We start from the raw sequence: 21,510 nt of genomic DNA, 5'->3' as shown, positions 1-21,510 counted from the left end.
GGACCTATGTACTCTTCATATAAGCGTTTATAAATTAAAATGCCAAATATGTTGTTATACTCTAATAAAAAGTACATGAAAAATGGATTCAATGCATTTTAAATAAAAATAAAATAAAATATAATTAAAATTTTAGGTGTGAAGCTATTTATTTCAACATAAAACATGGAAAAATGTGTGAATTTTCAATGAAATTTTACTTGAGAAAAATCTTTTTATTCAAATTTATTGTAACACGTGTTTTGATGCATTCAGTATCATTATCAAACATTTAAGGTGCTTGAAATTATGGTGCTGAATGTATTGAAATACTTCTACTGAATGTCGCAAAAGATTTCAAATGTAAGTGAGCATATATATATATATATATATATATATATATATATATATATATATATATATATATATATATATATATATATATATATATATATATATATATATATATATATATATATATATATATATATATATATATATATATATATATATATATATATATATATATATATATATATATATATATATATATATATATATATATATATATATATATATATATATATAAATATATATTTATATATATATTTATATATGTAAATATATAAATATATATATATATATATATATATATATATATATATATATATATATATATATATATATATATATATATATATATATATATATATATATATATATATATATATATATATATATATATATATATATATATATATATATATATATATATATATATATATATATAACGTAGTAATATTTTTCTTTTGTAAATTGGGTATAAATAATATGTAAAGTGGGTGTATAATAATAAAATAAACAATGTGTTGCTTTGTAATTAAAGAAACGACAATAAAAGTTTATTCTTAATTAATCTTTACAATAATTTTTATATCTATCTGATTCTGACAGTTAATAATATTATCGGAAGTCTTTTGTTTTATTCTGAGCGACGCATGCGACATCTGGTGGTAGAACTGTTTTATGTAGGTACTATTTGTAAGTACTTAATAAAATATATAGGTAGGTACCTAGTTATTTTATTACATATATATATATATATATATATATATATATATATATATATATATATATATATATATATATATATATATATATGCACACTATATATATATATATATATTTATATACATGTCCGCCTCCTTAGTGTTAAAGGCTGATCACCTTTCTTTCATGTGTTAACAATCAAGGTAACATTGCGTTTATATGATGCAGTGCTCTATGCATCGAATACGAAAGAGGGTTTCATGAATAATAAGGAGAGTGTTATTTTATAGGTGTCTCAACTTGAAATGAATCTCTATCGTTTTTTTGCGAAAATATCGATGAACGAATTAATTAATTATGAAATCGATACCCGAAATCGGTGACATATTTATAAGATCAGATATAAGAAAACGGTATAGCACGTCATATAAGTTCATTAGCAGACCTGCAATTCATTAAAGCGAGCCTGCGGGTACCGTCCCGTTAGCTTGCCACCCCATCCCGCCACGAGCCGCCCCCAACACACCCCACGAGCAGTCTAATTGATAATACGGCGGTGGGAAATGGCTGAACGTGAGCCAATAATGTCGGCTATATGACTCTCGACACTCGATCGGAGTGGAATCGAAGCGGTCAGACTAACGTCGACTAGATGTTTGTTTTAAAAATATAAAATCGACGCAATCGACTAGGGCATTTTGAAATTCAATAAAAAAAATATTTTCACAACATTTTTCATTCAAACCCTTTATCCGCACCCTATGGTGCATAGGGCACTGCATCATATAAACGCAGTGTTATCTTGATCATTAACACATGAAGGTAAGGTGATCAGCCTTCCGCTTCAGTTACCAGTCTAGAATTATACATATTCAATAAATGTAACAGTTAAAAAATCACTAATTTATTTGACCCCTCCCTGTGACTCCAACCCGGAACCTCCTTTATGGTATCCGAGCGTGCTGACCATTACACTACGGAGGCGGACAAGCTCACAACATTTTTAGTATGTCTAAATACTTGTTTACAAATCTGGGATTTCTCTAACTAGGAGTTATTTTTACATTTTCGATATCTCCAAATAGAAATCTGAGTATTTAAAAGGCCTATGATTTGTCACAGCCTTTTTTTTGCACACATATTTTTATAAATAAAATACATATATACATGTTACGGCGTGTTAGTTAGTTAGTTAGTATGTAAGTTTTTTTTTATTTTTTTATTTTTATTTTTTTTATTTATTTATTTTTTTTTCATAATACATAGATACATTCAAATATACATATTCATTTCATACATACATTTATTTTAAAACAAATATTCTGAAACAAATATGATTTCAATTCGATTTCACATACATATATTATATTCTCAATAGTATTGATATTTAAAGCATTTCCATTTACTAAGTGGTTATTCAATTTTTAGTTTTATATTTTTTTTGCATAAATGTTAGTAATATTAGTATATAACCACTCACCGAGATTTTATTGTCTACCGGTTTCGAGACGTACCCGTCTCTTCGTTAGGATAATCACTACCACAGCGTGAAAAACAATACTACTCTTCACTACCATAGCACTATTTACATACTTAAAACTACGCAAAATGTTTATCACATGCGATTTTGGTCGACCCGAAGACCAACATGCACCTGAGGTTGTAGGACTAACAAGCATTAACAGCCGAGGTCTAACATGCACTCAGTGCAGTTTTAAGTGTATAAATAGTGCTATGGTACTGAAGGGTAGTATTGTTTGCATGTTGTGGTAGTGATTGTGAAACCAGGAAGACATAAAAATCTAGGTGAGTGGTTATATTCTAATATTACTAACATTTTTGTAAACAAAATATAAAAGTAAAAATGACTAACCACAAAGTAAATGCCTTAAATATCAATAGTATTGAGAATATAAAATATGTATATTTAACCGAATTTAAAAAATATTTGTTTCAGAGTTAAATAACTTACTAACTAACTAACTAACACGCCACTTCCCGCAGAAGTAGGAAAAAAATAGGGCGCCATACTTCCCAAATTATTCCAACTACAGCTGACCGCTTTCAAGTATTTCAAGTTTTCCTCGATCTACCTAACTTACTAACTAGCTAAGCATCATGCCATCATGTTGATGTAGGCAGAGAGAATAGAACGCCTCATTTCTGTCTTTGCAAAAATTCTTCGCCTCTTCCACATTCATTCATCTCCTCATACATGTCCACCGATCATTCCGACTCCTGGCCTAACCGCTCCAATTTCCGGTGTTTGATACAAGCGACACATAACAAACGTCCTATTAGCGGCAAAGCTTCCTGTTCGAAATTCCCTTTCAGGGGCGGAGAGCGCGGGCGAATTGACATTTCGTCCCCAAGATGGCCGCCAGCGCCAGGGGTGGCCAAGTGGAGTGGTAACGTTATTACCGCTCGCCTAATGAGCCCTCGCGGCCCCGCGGCTGGGGGCGCGGGGCGCAGCCTTGCAGAGAGGATAAAAGGCCTTGTTAATCCCTAATTGTCTTCCATACAACGAACGAGCCCCCTCGAGCGACATAGCACAGAACTACACCTATGTTTTTAATTGTAGTGGTATTGCATTCAAGAATTCTAAAATAATATTTATATTTGAAGCACTAACTTTGTGATTTTCCATTATATAATTAAAATGTAACTTTGTTTTAAAATAACTGCAAATAAGTGATTTTAAAACAAAGTTACACTCGAATTATTTAATGTTTTGATATTGTTTATTAAAAATTATACACTTGTATTATACGTAATGAACACTAATTGAGTTTTATTTCACACGACTAGTTTCGAAAACTGCAGATGTTTTCATCGACGGGTGATCACGAAACCTGGTGGATGGTTATTGGTATTTTTTTATGACTACTTTTTCTAACTCTCATCTGTATCCAATTATTTTAAGTATTATATTTTTATTTGGAAATTTGACAGAACAGTTACCAAGTATAACTGTATCCATCCATCGTTATTTTTTATTCCACTTCTTTTCGCTTTCAGTATACTGTCATTTTTTTAAGGGGGAACTCGCAAACTAGATGATGCAGTAAGCGATCGGCTGCGCAAGAAGCCGGACGTGTTTCTATTCACAAATAAAAATATGTACTCAAGATTAATTTTTTTTTTTTTTGTAAAATTGTATTTTTTTAAATCCTTTCTCCAACTCCTAAGCTTTCAATAACTTTTTATTTTTAAAACTATATTTTTATTTTCCAGAAAAACTCATTTTTTCAATACAAAAACGGTGTTTCAAGAAAAAATCGTTAAATATCAATTAATAAATGTAAATGCTGCAGTCTATTGAGCCTTAAGTAAAATTTAAACCTTTATTTTATTAAAGTATTTTAAATAATATTTAATATCGTATGAACCTTAGAGGCTTGTACTCTTAAGGAATGAGCCTGCACATGTTAATTTAAGTCGTCAATTTCATAAGTTGGTAAATTTTGATGGGTGAAATAAAAAAGCCCCATCGCGCTTAAAATTTAACGGGCTATTTGCCAGCACTAACGCGAAAAATGATAAAGAAAAAGTTGAGAGTTGGAAGAAAGAAGAAAGGAATTGACAGTTGAGCGGTGGGTCGCGGAGCAGGCGGACCATCGAGGGAGCTCTTAAGAAATTCGCACTCCCAAACTTTATAATTAATTAAATTTGTAACTTCGAGAAGCCGTGGCAGTGTGACATTTCGCTCAATGCCCAGAAGAAATATTAAAAAACTTGAAATCCCACCCTGGGAGGGCGAAATTCTGCGGTCGCTTTAATTGAAAAGATTACAACCGGAGAAAAATGATCTGCGATTTCGATATTGTTTTGTCTGCTGCCATTTATCATCGCGCTAATTGCTGCATCTGACATATCATTGTATGCCGACTTTGAACCGTTGGATGGTTAAATTGTGTCAGGTTGTGGACCCGTGGTTAGTGTCGCGGACTCTTGAGTCAAAGTATCTCGGTTCGAACCCATTCTATCACAAATTGATACCTATTTCTAATAATCGTCCGCTTAGGCTTACAGAAATATTATGAAAATTAAGTATTTTTGTAAATAATAAAAACACAAATATTTCATAAATTAAAAAGGGTTTATTTTCGATATAAACACAATTTAACTTTCACAACATTTTGATTTTGACCGAGAAAATTAATCAGCCATCAAATGGGTAAGAAATGCTACACGATCTAAGACTACTGCATATATACAAGTTCCAAAAATTAATACTTTATGAATATTCAATTATGGGTAGAATGGTGATTGTTTCCAGGATGAAGCCAGCCAACGCCAGGTCGTAAACCCTCGGATGTTCAACTTTTTTCATTAAAAAAAAATAGCATCTAAAGTCGAAAACTTTAAATAACTCAACCAGTAGCCTGAAGATCTCTTACACCAGCCAATGATAGGACGTAAGCCTTGTAAATACACAGACGATCGTTATTACCTTCTCTATAAACAATTTCAAATTTGTAGAAATATCACTAAAAATAGTTCCTTATTTCATTTATCCATTCGACAGTCACTTTGTGGTAATATTTATACATTTTGATTTAAGTTTTACTTGGTAAATACCACTATTTAAAAAATCTATTGTGATATGTGTTTCGATGTATTATGCATTCTGCATCGTTTTAAAACACTGTGTTTGAAAATGACGTGGATTATATTTAAAAAAATATTTAGTGGTATTTGCATAATATTTTTTTTCTAATAAAATGTGGTCCCAATTTTCAAATTGTTTATTTTACAATTTACAGATTATTTTTGAATTTGTTTTTTCGGGGATTTTCAATTGGATTGTTCATTGCATGAATGACAGTGATCCTCCTGTAGATTGTGAGGTGTTGAATAAGTTATAAAGTAGCATAAGGGATTTGGAAATTGAAATGAAGAAAGCGTGAACATTTTTAAATAAATACTCATTTATTTACAAAAATCATTGAACATAACGTATCTTTTATTACAAAACTTAAAGATATATTACATTATATTTTAAACACATTCGTTATAATCTCACAGCGGATGAAGTAGTAAATAATAAAACAACGTAAAATTTCGCCACTTGGCGGAAAACAATGAAACGACTTAATTAATAAACTTTAAAGGTACATTTATGTAATAATATGGATAAATATAATTTAACAAAGCGCTTATTATCAAATGCGAAGCAAACATGTCGTATTTGCAAATAGCTTTTCTTTATAAACAACTTGGATTACTTTGGTTTTATTCAATTACAACCTTAAGTATTTATATTTATATATATTTTTATTTACACATTAGAAACTTTTCGTATACATATTTTAGAGGATTTCTTTATCTACAATATTATGCGAGCTTAAAAGGAAGTGAGTCAAAACGAATGAAAGTTTTGCAATCTGTTTTCAAAGTGGAAAATATTGTAAGGACTAACTACGTTACAGCTGCTTATAGTGTTCAACGCTGAAACTTCAACAAGAATAATCAAATATGAAAAAAAAAACACAAATAACAACCCCCCTGACAGTGTGAAATAATAAATATGTCCCAGACGCATTACCGAACAGAAATCTAAGGGTTGTGTTGTTCGGATAGTCGGATTCCGAAAATGTGCTGAAAGCTATGGCGTCTTATTTATGTTTAACGATACTTAGAACGAAAGAATAATAAGTGATAACGAAAGAGGACAGTGAACGAAGCGAGTGGTTATAATCGAAGAAAGAAGGTGAGCTGGTTGTACCATACGCCGAACTGATGAGGAGACTGGAGAGGGAATACAATACTTCTACCAGGAATCGTTGTGTCGTTTCTTAGTGTGGATTTATCTGGAAAAAAAACAGTTCATGAATGACAGAACTCTAAACTTGTAATAGAAATCAAGGGAATATAGTTCCATGATAAACTGTACGAGTCTGCACCTCATCTGGAATATTTACAAAAAGCTATGACTTAACCAAAAGGGTTTTTGTCCTGTTATAATATAACATTAAAAAAATATCACAAGCATGAGAATAACCAAAAAACTGCCTGCTTCAAAACTTTTCAACCAATTGGTGTCGGGTTGTGGTCCCATGGTTAATGTCAGGGACTCTTAAGTCGGGGTTTCTCGGTTCGAACCAAAATTTGATACCTATTTCTAATAATGAGCCACAGAAATATTTTGAAATTGAAATATTTGTGTAAATAATAAAAACACAAATATTTATCTTTAAAAAAAATAACTTAAACCCTCATCCGCACCTAAAAGTGCATAGGGCACTGCATCGTATTGACACGGTGTTTTCTTGATCATTAAGACATGATGGAGCCCTCCGCTTCAGGTACCAGTTCAGGGTAATATTGAATAAATATTAGAGTGAAAAAATCACTTATATTTATTTGACCCCCCTGGGAATCGAACCCGGGACCTCCAGTACGGTAGCCTAGCGTGCTTAAAAAAATTGTGGTGTGTTCAGAAATAATAAAAAAAAACACAAATTAACGTCCCGCTGCTTCCTTGCAGTGTTGGCGAGAGATAAAAGAACATCAAATCAACCTGCCTTTGCAAACAAACTTCACATTTTCTAAATTCATGCATCTCCTCATACATACACGCCGATTATTTCGACTCCTGACTCCTGAAATAATTCCGATATTTAATACAGGCAACATTTAACAAACACCTATTAGTGGCAGAGCTTCACTTGCTGACCTGACCACTTTAAAGTTTTTTAAATACTTGAGTTTTTCTCGGTAGTCTTCTGCTTCTATTACTAATAATTCAAAATATAGGATTTTAATGTATTTTCATAAATCGTAAATCGGTAATAACCTGTAAATCGCTTCTCGCCGCCCTCCCTCTCTTGGCCTTGCCTTGGGCGGCTTGCTTGGGGCTGGCGCTCCTCAGGTGGGCGGGTCATCGCGCCGCGTCACACGTGTCCGCGTCAGGGCTCCCGTAGCCGCTGGAGGCGTCATCCGCGCCCCCGCCCATCAGCATGTCCTTGTCCGCGCCCAGCGAGGGGTAGCCGCCCATCGCGCCGTTCGGCCCCATGGAGCCGTTCATGCCCATGGCTCCGTTGGGCCCCATCCCGCCGTTGACCCCCATGTTGCCCATGTTTCCGTTAGTGCTCATGGGGCCCATGGAGCCCATCGGGCCCATGTTCATAGGCCCGCCGGCTGCGCTAGCGCCGCTTAGCCGGGATGTGTCACTGGGGGACTGTGGAAGGAAACACATACTTGGTGACTGCGGTCAATTTCACATTAACTAAATATCGCTTAATAATAATCAAATAATATTGAAATTGTTATTCATTTTACATGCCAATAATATCAATATAATCAGGCTTTATAAAATGAATGGATAAAACAGAACAAAATATCTAAATGACTCATGATTCAAGAAAATCCTCTAGTACACAATTATGATATCCGCTTCACCCATAGTGAAGGGTTCATTCAATACATAGTTCTGAGTATTTTTAATTTGTTGCCGGCAAAAGTAAGAGATCAAACAAAAATATGGACCAAAGGCAAAATAAAAGCATAGGTAAATGATCAAGAGTAAATCTTCTTAAAATTCTAACATTGTTATATTTTTTGCGTTAATGTTATGTTAACAAAAGATTTAAAAAAAAAAATGTTAACTCCAAAAAATAACTCCACTGAAAAGACACCACAAGGTAGCTTGTTGGGTCTCTGCAAAAAAAGATGAATTGTGGATATGAATTTATTAATGTACTCGTATGTTTATGTACGTATATAATTGACAAAAAAAAATATACAATAACTTATTTTTTTGGAGCAAAGACCAGAACGATTTATTCATTACAATTGAACGAAAAAATGAAATATTAGATTGAATAAAATAAATGCCAGAAAATTGAATTAAACAAAAATAAAACGGTAGAAGTGGTTGAGGTGATATTCACCTGCAAAGCGCTGACCTGCCTCCTGACGTGTGCCAAACTGGAAGGGTTGTGGGCCATGTTGGCGAACACCAGCCTCTCCTCGTAGTCGTACTCGCACAGGATCTTGTTGTCGCACAAGTAGAATCTGTCCCCAACGCAGAACCTTGGGGAACACCAGAAAAGATATTAAATTATGTAAATAGTAATATTATAGAAGAATTGATCTTGATGAAGACGGAAAGACCACATCAATGACAAGATTCTCAACATAACTGAAGAATACATTGTCACTTAAAATCTGGCCCATTTCAGAGAAGCGAGCCAGATGGATAGGCCACATAAAATGCTATGAAAACCTCCTGCATTCTGTAATGGAGGGTATAAGTCAGGGAACGAACTCTAAAGAGCAACCTCGACCAGAGTATCTGAAGCAGGTTTATTAGGATATGAGCTGTACTATGCAATACTTAAAGATTCGCGGACATTTCCACAAAAGCTCTAAAGCTTAACAAGAAATAAATATGGATCCTAACCAGGACCTTGACAGGACACTGCAGAATGAGGAAACACGTGTCAAAAATTGGACTACATGACTCCCCAGTCTGCAGACTTTGTATGGAGGATAACGAAACACCAATCCACATTCTCTATAACTGTGACGTACTCGCTCGCAAACGAAGTCACATCCTTGGAGGACCACTAATAGACTCCAAGAAGGTGAAGCTTTTACCACCAAGACAGGTCGTGAGCTACATGACTCTTGGTCTTGAGAGTGAGCTATGTTACAGAGGGAGGTCACAATAGACCTAATATGGTAGCAGGTATATAGGGATTGCAAGATCTCTTGACCTCATAATAAAAAATAATAAAAAAATACTTGTCGTAAGTTGAAATATCCTTACCTGTGATTGCATTGTTGGCAAGCAAAGCATTCCAAATGGTAGACAAAACTCTTGGCTCTCATTACCATTTCGAATGCAGGAATTACTTTGTTACACGCTACACAATTTCCAGTTACTCCAAATAACCTGCAACAAACAATTATATTAAAATGCAAATTACTCGAAGAACAACCGATTTCAAAAGTAATTAAATAGATAGTAAATGGAGTGGAACCCGATTCTAATTGGATTTTGGATGAATGCACGAGATTGTATGTAAGTAACAATATTTGATCGGACGTTTTAACGATTAATGTCTGTGTCAGAGTATTTGCTGCTGCGAGTGTTTAATGAAATTTTATTGAAAATTCCCCGAGAGTTTGAGTAGAATAGTCTGGACTAGGAGACCATAATGAACCTTTGTTGAGGATGAAAACCCGTTTTTTCAGAACAAGATTTCTCAATGATTATAGAGAAAAAGAGCGGATATGAAATTTAGCACAACATATTTAACCGGTAAGCACAAGTTTGACAGTGTTTTAAATCATTTTGGCGTTATAAGAGTCTCTAAACAATAGAAATTCCATAAATTTATAAGCCTTAGAATGCCACCTGAGAGTATTAACCCAATCATGTCTATTCTTCCAATCCCGAGGATTCTGGTGCCCCGAAAGGCCATTGGCGACCATTCACCGACTATACTCAGAGGAATTTCGAGATGCCGGACTGACTTGGAGACGTCTCGTGTTGGCTATATGCCCCACCTAGGGTGCAAACATGGAAAAAGAAAGAAGAGTGTGATTTTGGGTTGAGGCGCCTCACCTAAGGTAGTCCCTCTTGCAGAGGATGAGGTCCGCCTTGGTGTAGAGCGTGGAGCCCACCTCGCCGAGGCGCGCGTCGCAGCAGCCGCACTTGAGGCAGTCCTCGTGCCAGTACACGTCCAGCGCCTTGAGCAGGAAGCGCTCCGTGATCACCTTCCCGCAGGAGGCGCACTCGCGCGGGGGCCCCGAGCCGCCGCCCGCGCCCCCGCGGCCGCTCAGTGCCAACTTGATGTCGCCTGTACCTGATAACAATTCAACAATATTCAATGAGCAATTGCAGACTATTTTAAACTTATCAGCTGAGGTTGGATTATGTTAGATACGGTTAATAAAACACCCAATATTGCCCTGGACTGGTACCTGAAGCGGAGGGCTCATCTCCCTTTCTTTGTGTGTTTACGATCAAGATAACACCATGTTTATATGATGCAGTGCCCTATGTACCATCGGATGCGGATGAGGGTTTGAAATAGAAGAATAAAACACTCTCCTTACCATTCATGTGTGTAAAGTGATCATTTAATCAGCTTATAGGTATAAGCCCTGTAAATATTCCATAATCTTCGTTATTTATGTTGGGATTACTTCGTGGTATGGTAATACAACACTCTTATTATCATTCGTTGTTCGCTTTGTGTAATACCACTAAAAACATTACTTCATGACTATCGGTTTTCCATCTTCTTCATTTTGAAACAACTATAATGTTAACATTCTTCTTATCATTCAACGTTAACTTTGTGTAATACTACATAACTCTACTTTACGACTACCGGTTTCAGAATAACCATTATATCATCAGCTCAACTGTAGACAGTTGTAATCTACAGTTTACTTGAATGATTTTTCTAAAACTGCTAGTCGTGGCGAAGAGTTTTTACGTGGTATTACACCAGGAACAATGAATGATAAGGAGAGTGTTATATTACAATACCACAAAGTTAACAATTCTTTAAAAATACAAAATATACCCATAACGCTAATTAAACGTTGGCAATGAAAACTCGCTGGCCGTCCGCAATGATAAGTTATGAAATTAATCTTAAGCCGCGCCGTGTCTGTGTGTGCGCGCCGCAGACCAGTGTGTTTTATTTAATTAGCTAAAAACACATAAAGTGACGGCGCACGGTTGTTCGCCGAGGCAATATCTGTAATAAATGTGAGTTGTGGCAGTATGCGGCGCAAAAAACCAATTATGGCAACAAACTAATCAGCGAGCGATATCGCATTACATTAATTAAATGTCTACAAAGGTTTTTAATGAGATGGGCCGGATCGGTCGACGGGCCGCGGCTCTGCGGCTGTGCGGGCCTGGTGCCCAGTATTGGGCCATGCTGAAGGGAATTTATGCATTGGGAGAGGTACCCATTGTTTGCTTATAATTGTTTGCGGGGATTCTGTCATTATCCGTTGTAATAAAGGCGTTCATGATATTTACTTGAAAATTATAATGAGCCGAAAACATGACTTTGTTACTTGTTTATATATTTGAAAGGTTTTTAATTAATATATATTTTTTATAATATTTGATGAAATAAGGAAAGAATGTAAGACTGAGATAAGCATTATCGATAAAATTAAGAAAGGTGTGTTGAGATGGTTTAGACATGTGGAGAGTATGAGTGAAGAAAGAACGGTTAAACAAATGTATGAGGCGAATGTAGTTGGGAAAAGAAGCAGAGGACGACCGAGGAAAACTTGGCACAATCAGGTATGTCAAATACTTGAAAGCGGCCGGGTCAGGAGTCGTAATAATCGTCGGGTATATGTGAGGAGATATGATGATATGATGATATGATGCACGAATGTAGAAGAGGCAAAGAATGTTTGCAAAGACAGAGTGGTGTGGCGTTCGATTCTCTCTGCCTACCCCTGCGGAGAAGCGGCGTGATGGTTAGTTAGTTAGTTAATATTTTAATAATTGATTTAATTTGTTGATCTTCATAGTTCTATTTTAGATATATAATTCAGTATATTATTTCGAGAAATAAAAATGCTTTGTGTTCTAATCCACTCACGTTTTTATTAACCAACTAGTTTCGGCAACAACCTGTTGCCCTCTTCAGGGTTTCATTTATTACTAATAGTATAAGTATAATACTAATAAGTAATTAATGAAACCCTGAAGAGGGCAACAGGTTGTTGCCGAAACTAGTTGGTTAATAAAAACGTGAGTGGATCAGAACGCAAAGTATTTTTATTTCTTGAAATAATATATCAATATGATCCACAAAGTTAATGCTTTCAATATTCAAAACATTTAAATCAGTCACTGATTTAAGTCTAATAAACTGTTTATTTTATTTTTTTAAACATAATAACAACAAAATATTATGAAAATTGTTTAGCCATGTTAGATATAAAGATTGTTTAAGATAGAGTGGTGTGGTATTCTATTATCTCTGCCTACTCCTGCGGGCAGGGGCGTGATGGTTAATTTGATCCCCTTATTTTAATTGATTAAGCCAATATTTTCAGATTTTGGCTTAGCAGCGACAAAAATGTGTCTTACGATTTGCCATCGACTGGCTTAAGTGATAACTATTTACCCTGTGTGCAGTAAACGTCACTACCTTTCTCGTTATTAGATAATTTAGTCGTCCTATGCAAATTACGTTATATTTTTTTTTCATATTTACATCTAATAAATTGACATGACCGTTTTGGGATACTAATATAAAAATATGAGAAAGAGGCGAAGAATGTTTGCAAGAGTTGATTGAAGAATGTTTGCAGTGTTTGCAAGAGTTGAATTGACAGAGTGGTGTGGCGCTCTATTCTCTCTGCCTACCCCTGCGGGGAAGCGGCGTGATAGTTAGTTAGTTGGTTAGTTTTTTTTTAATATAAAAATATATACGCATAAAAACTTGTTCCTCATTAACAGTTTATCTTAAAATATTTATAATCTACTCAGAGAAAGTTGTTTGAGAATTTACATACTTTATTTAACACGAATATTAATTACGAAAAAAATAATCATATTTCTTAATTCGTCTTATCGCTAATTAAATCTGAAAACCTTGCGTTCAAAATATAAGAAGCTATAATATTAATCACAGCTTAGCACTTAATTTAACAAAAATACATTTCACGTTTTGATAGGCACGAGATTAGACAAACATTTACAAACGGGTTATTAAATTACAGCAAAATAGACACGATAAGTGCTTTTAATGTATTTTATACGTGTCCCGCTAATGGCTCGATCAAGTGCGTTTTTCAAAGGATTAGTAGCCAGGGCTGCGTTCAAACAATTTGTCTAACATTGATTATTGATATATTTTAAAAAATGCTAACCACTCAGTTATAAGTGAAACATAGACAAATTAATACCCTTAAATCATTGACAAAGTCATATCCTTTATTCATAGTTCATAGACAAATCGCTCACTGCTTCCAACAACGTCATACATAAAAAAACGTCAATTTTGAGTTGTGCATGTTTTTGGAATGCTCAGAAAATGTACTTTATCCCATTAAAAGCGGCATATTTTTAACTTGATATTTACCGGCTACAGGGCAGAAAGTGTTTTTTGCATTTTGAAGAAAAGATATTGTTTTATTATTTTTTTAAATATACTAATTATTTTTCAAATGGAGAAAAAGACATTCAGGTTTTACCTAAAAAGATATGTTGCACAGTAAAAAGTTCAATAAGTGTCATGATATAAATTTTTAATACATTTTATCATATTTTTAAACTTTAAAAACGACCTCCTGAAAAATCAAGTTTTTTTGAAATATGACGTTGTTGAAAGGAGTGAGCGATTTGTCTAGGACCTATATATGAATAAAGGATATGATTTTGTCAATGATTTAAGGGTATTAATTTGTCTATGTTTCAATTGAGTGGTTGGCATTTAAAAAATATATATCAAAAATCATTTTTTTTTAAACCAGCCATTGCACCATTAATTTAAAAAAAAAATTACATACAAATATAATATATCGCTTGCTTTTGATATTTTAATGGAGTTTCTTACTATCACAATGTCACAATTCACGAAAATAACTAATGAGGGGAGAAATCCATATTTATGAATGGGGATTTTGACATACCCAAAATGTGAATTTTAAATTCAAACTGATTATGACACATAATTAATTGAAATTTTATAATAATATTATATTGTATAAACAAATATGTAGGGTATAAATTGTATATTATATTGTATAAAGCATGTACCGTATAATGATTATTAGGATTACATAATAAATTACGTAATTTTAAAGAAACTAAATGGTTATTTCAAATATAACTAAATGGATATTTTAAAGAAACTGTGAGGTCAATTTAAAGAAACTTACGTAAGTGGTAATGTTAATGAAACTAAGTAGTTTTTAAAAGAAACTAAGTGGTTATGTTAATGAAGCTAAGTGGTAATATTAAAGAAAACAAGTAGTCATATTTTTAAAAAAAAATTGTTTTACCATCCTCATTTCCCTCAGCGTATGATTGTCGATCACTTGACGCTACGCGAAATCAAATGTAGGCAGACAATGTTTCTGAACGGAGTCCCTTTGTGGCTCGTCTAGTTTACGGTTTGCGCCAAATGCTTTCGGCGTCTGATTTGTTAGAGCATTTTCATAGCAACAGACGCTAATGGATGGATTTAATTAGTCATCGCTTCACTCTATGAAGACACATTGACAAGTAGAACGGTGCATATCAGTATAAAGTAGAATGAGTAATTTGGTTGTTGTGCTAGAAGGATATATTTTTAATAAAATCAATTAATGAACACTATCTTGATATGTGATTGCGCGCTGTGGGAGCTTTTTGAAATATATGATATTAAAAATACATAAATATCGTGATCTATCATCGTATATTTTATCTTTTTCCGTCTTCGTTTGTTTAATTTGAATTATATAAACACTCTCCTTATCATTCATCGTTCAATTTGTGTAATACCACTTAAAAGTGTTATTACACAGAGTTTAAAAAAATAAGTATTACAGAAACTTTTAAAGTGGCATTTCACAAAGTAAACGATGAACGATAAGGAGAGTGTTACCATACTACAATGTTAACGATGTTTTTAAAATATAATATAAATTTAATTATTTTTAATTTTAAATGGTTCAAATTATCATTTCTACAACATATCGCCTGTCTTCATTTGACCAAAAATGTGCCTCATTGGTGAACAAAATTTTGCGTTGAAAAAGAGAATCAAGTTCAATTTTGTTTTCGGCCCATTCACCGAGCCTACGAAGCACATAATGGTCATTCAGTCTATTCATGGTAAAATGGTAAAACGCAAAATGGTGAAATGGCAACACGTACTGACCACAAATCAACTGTCAACTGTCAAATCGACAGTCTGTTGAAACAATGTTGCCAGCTTAAAAACCGAAAATCTAAAAAAACACCCTTTATTAGCACATAACCACTCATCGAGATTTTTAGTCTACCGGTTTCGAGTCGTACCCGTCTCTTCGTCAGGACAATCACTACAACAGCATGCAAACAATGAGTAGCATAGAACTGTTCAAACACTTATAACGACATAAAATGTTAATTGATATTAGTAATGTTAGTAAATAACCACTCACCGACTACTTCTGTCTACCGGTTTCGAGACGTACCCGTCTCTTCGTCAGGACATACACTACAATTTAACAATCATGCGAACAACACTACACCACACCCACTTAGTACTATTCACATACACTATCACTACACATGCTAAGTAGTAGTAAGAATAGTACTAAGTGGGTGTGGTGTAGTGTTGTTCGCATGATTGTTAAATTGTAGTGTATGTCCTGACGAAGAGACGGGTACGTCTCGAAACCGGTAGACATAAGTAGTCGGTGAGCGGTTATTTACTAACATTACTAATATCAATTAAAATGTTTGACCACAAAGTAAATGCTTTGAATATAAATAACATAAAATGTTGATCATATGCGATTTTGGTCGACCCGAGGACTAATTTGAACTGTTCATGGATTCCACGCATAGTGGGGTTGTAATAGAATTGCGATGCTCATTACGATGCATTACAATATCCGCAATCTGTCGGTAATTAAATGAGTTCACATTAAACCCAGTGGTTATGTTAATGGCTGATGATACTCGTACACAGGATGTAGGCAGTTACCATCCCCCAGGCGGCTCGGGGTGGGGTACAGGAGGAAGCCTCTCTGAATGACGGTTAATTCTGTTAGCCTCGGGGGCTCCACGAAAGAATTAAGTGTTAAATAATGAGACGTGGGAACATAAGGTCACTGAAATTACCCGATTTTCAGAATTCTGAAATTTCATTATGTAAATTTAATTATTAATTGGTCTGGCATTTAATTTGTGTCATGAAATTATGATTTGAATGTTATAGAAATACACTTGAATGAGACCATTTTTTTAAAGTTAAATAAGGCCTTGCTCGCAATACAATAATTCATTAGGCTCTGGCTACGCGGAGAGCCGGTCACTACATCACGTCCGATTTTTCAAAGAATTTAAACTTCATTTTTTTTAGCATATAAGTATGTATGTATTTTGATTTTTTTATATATTTTTAACTCCTTACCTTTCAAAAACTATTTTCTATTCAATACTATATATTTTTTTCAATACATTGACAGTGTTTTATGGAAAAAAAAAACATTTACGTCAAATATTACCTGGGTTTAAAGAAAATTATGATTTTTTGACAGTTGTAACACTCATTAAAGTCAAAATAAAATTCACTACAAGAAATTAATCCAGAAAAATAATGTAAAGTCATGATTTCTGATGATATTGTTAAGGTTTTATCATGTGTTTTTTGTTAATTTATTTCTTTTTATTCTATGCAAAATTATGCAATTATAACATAATCATACCTTACTCTGCAAATGTGTGCTTTCATCACGCTATTTCTATGGCGGTAGTAAAAAATACATCCTGTTTATCATTACCGTCATATCCGCTTTTAACTGCAAGTATTGTGAGTAATTTATCAACAAATTTTACGTAATGCAGTTTATCTCATTAATATAAGGTTTATCCTGTCAATGTTGTAATTGATTATTTTGTTAAAAAATAATGTTTGAAAAACTAGATAGTGGAAACAACATTGTTATAAAAATGTTTATAATAAAAGATAAAACAAACATAGTCTCAAAAGATGTGCTTTTCAATTTTTTATTTATTTATAAATTCTAACAATACTACTGATCCCAATTAGCAAAAAAATATGTTATCAGTCTAGTGATTCAGGTACAAATAAGTGCAGATTTGAGAAAAAGTAACGAATTCCATCCTAATTGGGTAGTCGAAAAAGTAACAATTACTTGTCAATCACATCTCTAATTTACGACACAAATTATTTGACGAGTATTAGGTTAGGTTTAAAAAAAAATAAGGATTGCCATCCTAATGGGGTAATCGAAACAATAAAAATTACCCGTTAGTCACGTCTCCAATCTTTTCAATTTTATGTGTATTGTATTTGAATAATGTTTTAATTATTTTAATCATTTATACAATCGAATAGACCTACAACATTTTGAGTGTGTCCAAATACACACTCAAAATGTTGTAAATAATTTATCTGGTCAAATTATAAGCTTAAATAATAAAAATGAGAATGATATTTTCTGGCATTTCTCGTGTATGTGATTAAAATCCAGGATTCGGACCTCACATACTGATATAAGAGTTTCAGCTCAATAAAAAGCTTCTTTTCATCTCACCAATAGATGTCCCTAGTGAGGTTCTAGGGATTCAATAACAATGTTTCTGAATTGGATCATACATATAGAACTTCCAAGAATTTGAGTAGTGTGGTTGTCAATAATGGGTAGAATTGGTGAATGTTTCACGTATGTAAAGTGATCACTTAAATCAGCCCCGTAAATGCCCAGACTTCCATATTCTTCTTCATCTTTGATAAGATGACAAAAAAATAATAAGAATAGACCTATTTACCATATGTAGAACTCTCTTAGTGGGATACGTTGACGTAACGTAAGATATTCGTAGTTAGTAATTAAGTGCATTTTATAAGTATGTCCGAGAACCTTATGCAGGCAGAGTTATTTGCACTGGCGATAGCGGATCTGCGAGATGAAGATAATGCGTAATAACACCCCGCGGCCGATATTAAGTATTAAAATGCCCACTTTCACGCACGTACAATTTATAAAATTGGCCATTTTAATAAACAGTGTCGGGGGGCGGCGATCGCGTGTCGGCTCCCGGGATACGCCAGGATTTGATGGCCTCAAATTGAGGATAATGGTCTGTCATTTGACGGTTAACCCGTCTCGCCCCTGATGTCCCGATACCTCGGCGGCAGTACGTTCAGGTAGGGGAATGGATTTTAAATTATCGCCATTAGCCTCGAGCAACTCAAACCTGATAATGGTCGGAATAATTTATTGCATCGTTTTATAACATAACTAAAAACTATCACGCCGATTTAAAAAAAAATAGATGGTAGTTGCATTTATTATTTACCTTGCTTAGGAATTATTTATATATATATTTTTTGACATCTCAACAAAGATGGAAAAAGAATTTCATGTTTTGAATATTGAAAGCATTAACTTTGTGGATCATATTGATATATTATTTCGAGAAATAAAAATACTTTGTGTTCTGATCCACTCACATTTTTATTAACCTACTAGTTTCGGCAACAACCTATTGCCCTCTTCAGGGTTTCATTTATTACTATATAGTAATAAATAATATAAAGAATTTCAATTTCAATTTCAATTTATTCAACAACAAAAAATTAATATATACAAACAATATTCAAGGCGTATATATTAAAAGTAAGCAAGAAGACTTAAAGGTGTAGAAGAATCCCGCTTCGGAAAACTCCTTCGGACACATGGAACAGATCAATATCCAATGTGATATTGTTCAACATAGCGGTAGTTCTTCCTACAGGCATAACCATCGGCAGGTCGGTCCTGTGTATAGGAATGTGAAACAATCTATGTCGACGCTGTCTTAAGTAACCATCGGGAACATACAGACCAATGTTCCGGATAATTTCAGGATTATCGATCATACCGCGCAACAATCGATAAAAATGCGTAATCAAATACACATTCCTTCTAGTCTCTAAACTATTGTAGCCAAACATACCCTGGAGAAACTCGGTCGGGTAAAGCCAAAGGATAATAGTCAATATGATAATATGGAAGTATGGGCATTTACAGGTTTTACGACCTACATAAACTGGTTTTAGTGATCACTTTACACACGTGTAACATTTACCAATTCTACCTACGATTGACAACCACACTTGTCAAGTTTAGGAACCCCTCGATATATTGATCAAACTCGTGACACAGTTCATGTAAGTTCACTACCGACAACCTATGTTGGAATAGGGAAAGCTTTTATTAGACAAAAACTCTTTCTATTTTTATGTCTGGTCCAAATTTTGTCTCAAGTACATTTGTGAATTTAATTCAAGATCCAAGTGTAAATGTGGTTTTGTAATATTTTATTAATTCCGTGTATTAACGTGTGGCGAAATAAGGAACACCAAATTACAAAGAGTCCTTTAAATAATTGAAGCAGCACACACATATAAAATGTGTATTTTGTAATCTTTGTGAATTATTGAGTAATAGTGAAACGTTCGCTCGCCGAACAGGGTGTTAGGGTTAATAATTAACGGCGGCTATTACCCAAATGAAATTTCAGGATACACGCCGAATATGGCCGGCCTGAAAGTTTTCTTTTCACTTAAACGGAGTGCTGACCCTTTCTGAATCCTTTTACTGCTTCCCACCGCGGCGGCTTACAGGATAAATCTCCCGCTTTCAATCTTGCAGACGTTTACGCTAAAACACTTTAAAATAATTAGGTTAAGGATCAATTACTGCCGAAACAAGGCCGCTTCGAACTACATGAAAGTGCTTTCAATAGAATCGTTTTAGGGTCGAGTAGTTGCAAACATCGCGTCGCCTTTCTGCTGTTTTGGGTCATAATTAGATATTCGGCAAACGGAGGGACAGTTCAAACTAGAAATAAAATTATTTAGGGTTAAAATATTATCGGACGAATAAATTTTATGATTCAGGTTGTATTTTGGAATTTATTTCATCCCATTTTACAAATAAAATTACTTGTTTTGTCTTAGCACCTAAATTTTATTGAATTACCACTCCATGTAAAAGTGCACCATGTCTGTTTACTTTCAGAAAACGCCTGAAACATTATTGTCCTCTATTAGAACCCTAACTAACTGTCCATCATATTATTCTTACTTGTTTTTCTCTACCTCTCCCCCCTTAACTCATTGCCCGATTTTGCCTTCCTTGCTTCCATCAATTTACAGTTCTTTTAATATTTAATGAATTAATTGTATGTTTTTTCGTATTGCAATAAATTGTTATTTGTAATTTTATTTCCTTGATACATGAAAACAAGCACTATATGCCCTCTTATTGAAAACGGCTGTGCAAGACTCAAATTTTTATTAAGTTTAACTATCCTTTTTTGGTTGGTTGTTACATATATATTTATATTAGATACTGTATATATGTATTACATGTATTATCTTAAAGGCTTCAGCCGTTCGATAAATAAATAAATATATATATATATATATATATAAATATATAAATAAATATATATATATATATATATATATATATATATATATATATATATATATATATATATATATATATATATATATATATATATATTTATATATATATATATATATATTTATATATATATATATATATATATATATATATATATATATATATATATATATATATATATATATATATATATATATATATATATATATTTATATATATATATATATATATATATATATATATATATATATATATATATATATATATATATATTATATATATATATATATATATATATATTATATATATATATATATATATATATATATATATATATAT

At 33.2% G+C, this 21,510-nt stretch overlaps 1 protein-coding gene across 3 annotated transcripts in view; it reads right to left on the bottom strand.

Moving 5' to 3' along the window:
- Positions 1-5,940: 5,940 nt before the first annotated feature.
- The window catches only part of LOC148312186 (uncharacterized), a 143,631-nt gene continuing 128,061 nt past the window's right edge, over positions 5,941-21,510 (bottom strand). Inside the window, exons 3-7 of one of the 3 annotated variants that reach the window (XM_088277755.1) lie at positions 10,607-10,847; positions 9,806-9,931; positions 8,925-9,066; positions 7,829-8,212; positions 5,941-6,842 (exon numbers count right to left, since the gene is read on the bottom strand). In XM_088277755.1, coding sequence (XP_088133881.1) covers positions 7,913-8,212; positions 8,925-9,066; positions 9,806-9,931; positions 10,607-10,847 — 809 coding nt within the window. In that variant the 3' untranslated portion in view covers positions 5,941-6,842; positions 7,829-7,912. The remainder of the gene's footprint in view (positions 6,843-7,828; positions 8,213-8,924; positions 9,067-9,805; positions 9,932-10,606; positions 10,848-21,510) is intronic. The other 2 variants (XM_088277757.1, XM_088277756.1) reach the window with 2 other exon arrangements.

This window comes from Brachycentrus maculatus, unplaced genomic scaffold (genome assembly GCF_059751285.1).
Source record: "Brachycentrus maculatus isolate JH-2025_06_01 unplaced genomic scaffold, ASM5975128v1 h1tg000049l, whole genome shotgun sequence".
Taxonomy (NCBI): Eukaryota; Metazoa; Arthropoda; class Insecta; order Trichoptera; family Brachycentridae; genus Brachycentrus; species Brachycentrus maculatus.
Note: the sequence above shows the minus strand (reverse complement) of the source record. Positions and strands in the feature narration are given on the sequence as shown.